Source organism: Beta vulgaris, chromosome 7 (assembly GCF_026745355.1).
Source record: "Beta vulgaris subsp. vulgaris cultivar EL10 chromosome 7, EL10.2, whole genome shotgun sequence".
In the NCBI taxonomy this organism is placed as follows: Eukaryota; Viridiplantae; Streptophyta; class Magnoliopsida; order Caryophyllales; family Amaranthaceae; genus Beta; species Beta vulgaris.
In genome coordinates, this window is record NC_079208.1 from 35,547,763 (window position 1) to 35,554,123 (window position 6,361).

At 31.2% G+C, this 6,361-nt stretch overlaps 1 protein-coding gene across 1 annotated transcript; it reads right to left on the reverse strand.

Moving 5' to 3' along the window:
- Window positions 1-1,104: 1,104 nt before the first annotated feature.
- On the reverse strand, window positions 1,105-5,690 carry LOC104899212 (glutathione S-transferase U8). Its single transcript, XM_010686363.4, has 2 exons — window positions 5,193-5,690; window positions 1,105-1,644 (listed from the first exon to the last, which is right to left on the reverse strand). The coding sequence occupies exons 1-2, from the start codon at window positions 5,508-5,510 to the stop codon at window positions 1,291-1,293; spliced, it is 672 nt and encodes a 223-aa protein (XP_010684665.2). The 5' UTR covers window positions 5,511-5,690; the 3' UTR covers window positions 1,105-1,290.
- Between the last annotated feature and the right edge of the window lie 671 nt (window positions 5,691-6,361).

Consider the following 6,361-nt stretch of genomic DNA (forward strand, 5'->3'; position numbering starts at 1 on the left):
GAGCTAGCATATGGGGATTTGTTTCTTATAGATGGACTAGTTGTTACTTTCGCGTAGGTGATGCAAATCTGCTCACATTTCATGATTATCTAGATGTTCTTGGCATGGTTATCTACGTCGAAGAACATGCGCGAACTATTGCGACAGGATGATATATAGCCAGACACGTGAAAATATGGTCCGCAAAATTAGCGTAGTTTGCCCTTTAGAGTTAAGTGTTGCATCTTATGGAACAATGCCTTTTGTTACTAGGTTAAGTCCTTCTAATATATATATATATATATATATATATATATATATATATATATATATATATATATATATATATATATATATATATATATATATATATATATATATATATATATATAATATATATATATATATATATATATATATATATATATATACACACACACACACACACACATACATACACACATACCAAGGCCATTTTAGAGCTAATGCAATCTACTTAGCTTATATTCTTTTCTTTTTGAAGAATACCCAGCTTATATTCGTAACTATCAAGTTTAGATGCCTTTGTTCTCCCTATGTAGATTATGCTAATGCTTAACATTTACTCCCTCCGTCCCATAATATAGTGCTTGATTCTATTTTTTCACGGGAATTAAGGTAAATAGAATCTAAGAGGAAAGTAAAAACTTTCTATTATTAAAATAAATATTGTGTGGAAAAAGGTGATCTTAGGAGAGAGAATGATGAATAATTGGTAAAAGAGCATTAAATGCAACCCTTGGGTTGAATAAACAAGGCAAAAAAACTATTTTCAAGAAGCAAAACTAAATGATGGCACGATTTTTCTAGGCAAATCACAAAAAATTATGGAATTAAATATAGAACCAAGCACTATATTTTGGGACACCCAAAATGGAAATGAAGCACTATATTATGGGACGGAGGGAGTAGTTATTTGCAATTATTTTTGCTACCCGTGCGGTTCAACAACTAGTATTAACAAAGGTTACAAAACTTTTCTCATTGTTTTCACTTTAATATCGTATTATATTTTACACATGAAAAATGCTAACATGCCATACCTTGAAGTTCATACGTAATCTTTTGCCCATATGCAACGTCGAATATCATGAAAATATAACAATCATGTATTCTTGATTATTTGTAGCTGGTAGTTACTAATTACAATCTTTTTTTAAAAAAAAAAAGAAAGGACTTTGTATTCTTCAGCAAAAAAGCAGAAAACTTATTCAAACAAAACAAGAAAAGAACTTGAAATGTTTCTAGCATTACTAATACACAGTTCAGTGTTTAATTAGAAGCCTTTGCAGCCTCAATACGAATCTTGAAATAGGTAACTAATCGGTCTCTTGGTGGTAAGTTTTCTTTGATGATGTTGCAGCTTACATATTCTTCAGCCCACTTACTCAAAAATGGGTAACTTTGTTTTGTAAATATTGTCCTTCCTACAGCTTCTTGGACACATCCTAACCAGAAACCAATAAAGTTTGCAACTATGTCCACAAAACCAATATTTTCCCCTCCAAAGAACTTCTTGCCTTCAATTTCTTTCTCAAGGACTTGTAAGTTCTCTTTTGCCTCTTTCAGTAATTTCTCATATTCATCCTCCGTCGCCCACAATGTGTTCGAAAGTGATGTTATACACTGTCAGATACGATTTCAACTAAATGGGTGAGTGGTTATAATGTCATATATATTTCTACCAATCTTTAATAAATGAAACTAGTTTTTAGGCTCAGACTATATGCCTATACCCCAAGTAACTATAACTTTTATTTATTGATATATTACTTTGAAATTATAACACCAAACATTACCTGGTTTGATGGTTAAGACATTATATAATAACTTGAAGTCATGAGATCAAATCTTATACCATGCATTTTTTAATTTAAAATTGTATAAGGAGTACATGAAGTAAACACTCTAAGAGACAACGACTAGCACCACGTGGCACAGTTCCTTGTTTAGGAACGTCTTTTAATATATTACTATAGATAGATAGATGTTGGTTAGAGCTTTTCCCTCAAAGATAATGTTAAGACTTATTAGAATTGTGATAAGTATATTATATTAGAGTCCTAGACTGGTAAGAAAACCTAAACTTATTAGATTTGAAACTTATTTTTTTCAAAATGAAGATAACATACTCTATAGAGTATAAAATGTGTGTGAACCACTACTTATCATTTCGATAAGTTTGTAACTTATTTGATTCTATTTCTTCTATCGTACTTAGGTTAAGGACAATTTTGTTGATGTACTAGTAAGTAGAGTCTAGATGTTAAATAAACATTTTAGCTGTTTAAATTTTTTTTTCTCTAATATTATGTAGCAATTACGTCTACTATTCCTTGCTTGGGTGAGACTGTGAGACAGTGAGAGATAATGTTTTTATATTAGTCTGTGTCAAAATGGATATTGATTTTTATAAATTTGTAAACTTTTTCAACCTCATCCATGTGATTAAATAAATATGACATGATTAATTAAAAATATTATATTCATAATAGGAATTAATATCATTAATGAGAATAATATATTTAATTAACTATGTCATATTTATCAATTTTGTTGTATAAATATAAAAATAAATAGGTATATCTATCCATTAGGTGTATAGGTGAGAAATACCGTTATTTCTATATCAAATTTCATATCTTTTCAAGATAACTAATCTATTTAAATCACGCAATCTATTTCTTTCCTAATTTTTTCATGAGGCTAACTCAAGTTTCAATAATGGACCTTTCGAGTCTATTTTGATACAAAGTCTTAATAGAGTTATGGTAAGTATATCATATTAGAGTCCTATTATTAGTATTATATTTAGTTTAGTATATGTTTTCCTAGTTCTAGTTAAGTTAGGTTTTATATGATATATTATAAATATCCCCTTTAGAATCAATAATAATTGGAACCTTTTCCCTTTAATCTATTTTAACATGGTACCAAGAGCAAGTTAAGATCTTGGGTGAAAAAAAAAAACTCAAAAATATTGTTCTCTTGCCGGTGGGTTTGAGTTTAAAACCCCATTGGCCGGATTATTTCGGTCAAAGTGGAGATTTTTTTTTGCCTCTTTTGTTCTCGGCTCTTCCACTGCTGTCTGTTGGCCCCGTTGTGGTGTCTTTGTTGCCTTACTGTGCGTGTGTGATCGACTTTCTCTCATGTGTGAGTGTTTTGTCTTTCTTCATTAAATTATGTTTTTTTTGTTTCGTCTTCGTGAAAGTGCGCTGTTGGGTTTGCTTTCTCCGCGGGTGTGATCCCTTTTTTGCTGCTTTTCTACAGGTTGTCTTTGTGAAAGTGCGTTGTTGGATTTCTTACCTGCAAGTGTGTTCTGGTCGCTGTTCCAAAATGGTGTTTCTTGGTTGTCCTTAATCCTAGAGGGGGGTTCGTTAATTGGTTTTCCATAATCCAAAAAGGGTATTTCTTGGTTGTCCGTAATCCAAAATGGTGTTTATTGGTTGTCCCTAATCCTAAAGGGTAGTTCGTTGATTGGTTGTTAATAATCCAAAAAGGGTATTTCTTGGTTGTCCCTAATCCAAAATGGTGTTTATTGGTTGTCCCTAATCCTAAAGGGTAGTTCGTTGATTGGTTGTACATAATCCAAAAAGGGTATTTCTTGGTTGTCCCTTGTCCAAAATGGTGTTTATTGGTTGTCCCTAATCAAAGGGTGGTTATTGATGGCGTTGATTATTGATTCACGTCTTATTGATCTTCTAATAATTCTTTTATTATTATTTTTCAATCGTAGTGTTCATGTTACTACCTTACAATTGAGAAGAAATATTAGGTGTTGTTTGGTTGGAAGCTATTTCCCTTGGAAATACAAATTCCTAGGAAATACATTATGGGGTGTTGTGTTTGGTTGGAGGGAAATGGTAGAAGTATAGGAAATACAAATTCCAAGGGAAATAGAATTTCCCATGAAACATGGGAAATCACTCACCAAGCCCCCCTTGGTGAGTAATTTCCTAGGAAATGCAATTTCCTATAGTGTCAACCAAACAATTTTGTCTAATTCCTAGGAAATTAACAAGGGAAAGAATTTCTCATGAAATGTAAATTCCCATGGGAAATTACTTCCCATGTAAACCAAACGAGGCCTTAGAATTATGGTAAGTATATAATATTAGAGTCCTAGACTAGTGAGGAAATGAGTATAGTTTCCTATGATATTAGGTAAGTACGTATATTATTAGTACTATACTTAGTTTAGATATGTTTTCCTAGTTCTAGGTAAATTAGGTTTTATATGATATATTATAAAATATCCTCTTTAGGGTCAATAATAATCGAAACCGAATGATGAGGAGCTAGCTCATGTGGTAGAGCACTCCCCTCTGATCCCTGAGATTAGGGGCCTTACCCCCAGCATTATGTTGGGGTATTTCCTTAGCATGCTTTGCATGTTTTACCAGCCAATGTGCTGGTAGTTCCTACAAGACTAGTAGCCTTGGTAGGGGTTAGCCCTTGGGCTGACTTAATTTCCCAATCAAAAAAAAAATAAAAAAAAAATAATAATAATCGGAACCTTTTCCCTTAAATCTATTTTAACATAGAAGTTCCAATAAATTTAATATCCAATAAATTATAACGTCTTTTTAACTATATTTTAATTTTGCTCTCCTTATAACTTACTTCCTCCGTTTCTAAATAAGTGCAACATTTCTTGTTTTCACGTTTGCCAATGCATTATTTTAACCATTAATATCTTCAATTATCAATAACTAAAAATTATAAAAAGTTGATATTAAAAAAAATCACATTCAGACGAATCTAACAAGATCCCACATGACTATGTTTTTCATAAAATGTAAATCACCAAAGCTAATTAAAGTTTAAACTGTGAATAGTAAACACTATGCAAATGTTGCACTTATTTTGAAACGGAGGAAGTATATAGTATACTTATTCATATAATCATATTCATTATCTCAGCAAAAAAAAAAAATTAACATCATTGCACCAATTGCATTTGTAATTCCTTCACTTCATAACTCAAATTCTTTTTTTTTTCTAGTAACATTACAATTAAACATAATAATAAACATTAACTATGTGATGTTATATACTGTCAAGCTAATACATGATTCTCACATATGATGGAGTTTCGTGAAAGATAATGACATGTCTAATATTTCTGATAATATTGTCACTTCTATTCAAAAAGTTTATGGTGATCAAGTTACCTTTTCATCTATGAATTTGGCCCAAAAACGAGCTCTAGATCTCTGGTAAGGATCCAGAGGCAAGATGGGGTAGCCTTGCCAAGCCTCATCAATATATTCCATGATGACTTGAGACTCCGCAAGTGGCCTCCCATTGTGTATGAACACCGGTATTTTCTTGTGCACTGGGTTACCTTTCAAGAGCTCAGGACTCTTGCTAATGTAAGGATCTTCCTCTTTGTAATTGTAAGGAATACCCTTCAATTTTAGGACAACTTCTACCCTCCTACTAAAAGGACTACCCCAACATCCTATCACCTTTACCTCTTGCTCACCCATTCTTATATTGAACTTTGAAGTTGGAATTGGTTTGCTTCTTACGAACTACAAATGAGTCAATTTATATGCACTAAAAAACTTCACAATCAAGTCAATGCATACTAGTATTCTTAGATTCTCGAATTATATTTTATCTTTGGAGTGGCTAATTTATTTTAATATGGTTGGTATCGCAATGTTATGTATAAATATTTGGTGCAATATGACGGTATATTGTTATTATAGTATTTGTTTGGCAATTCTAAAGCACCGTTGATGTAGTGGATAAACAACATCTAGATTCATAAATAAGACACCTCACATTGTCCATGACGTAAGGGCTGATCAAATTTTTTTGAATGGTGACTTTAGCAATCTATGTATGAGATTGAGATTGAGATTGAGATTGAGATTGAGATTGGTACTAGGTATTAGGTAATATGTTTCCAAATTCAAATATGAAAAAATCAATTTGTTCGTTGGTCAACTAATTAAGGATTTGTTCTCCCTATTTTATTTTCAATTCAGTCTAATTTAGTTCAGTTGTAATCAGTTTAGTTCAGTTCAGTTCCATTCAATTTAGTTCACTTCAGTTCTTAATTTATTTTTCTGGTAATAAAACAATGATCATTATTATTATTATTACAATTACAATTATTTATCATCATCATCATCATCATCATCATCATCATCATCATCATCATCATCATCATCATCATCATCATCATCATCATCATCATCATCATTATTATTATTATTATTATTATTATTATTTATTATTTACTATTACTACTATTACTATTACTATTACTATTACTATTACTATTACTATTACATGTAGGGAATTAAAGATAAGTTAAATTTATGCATTG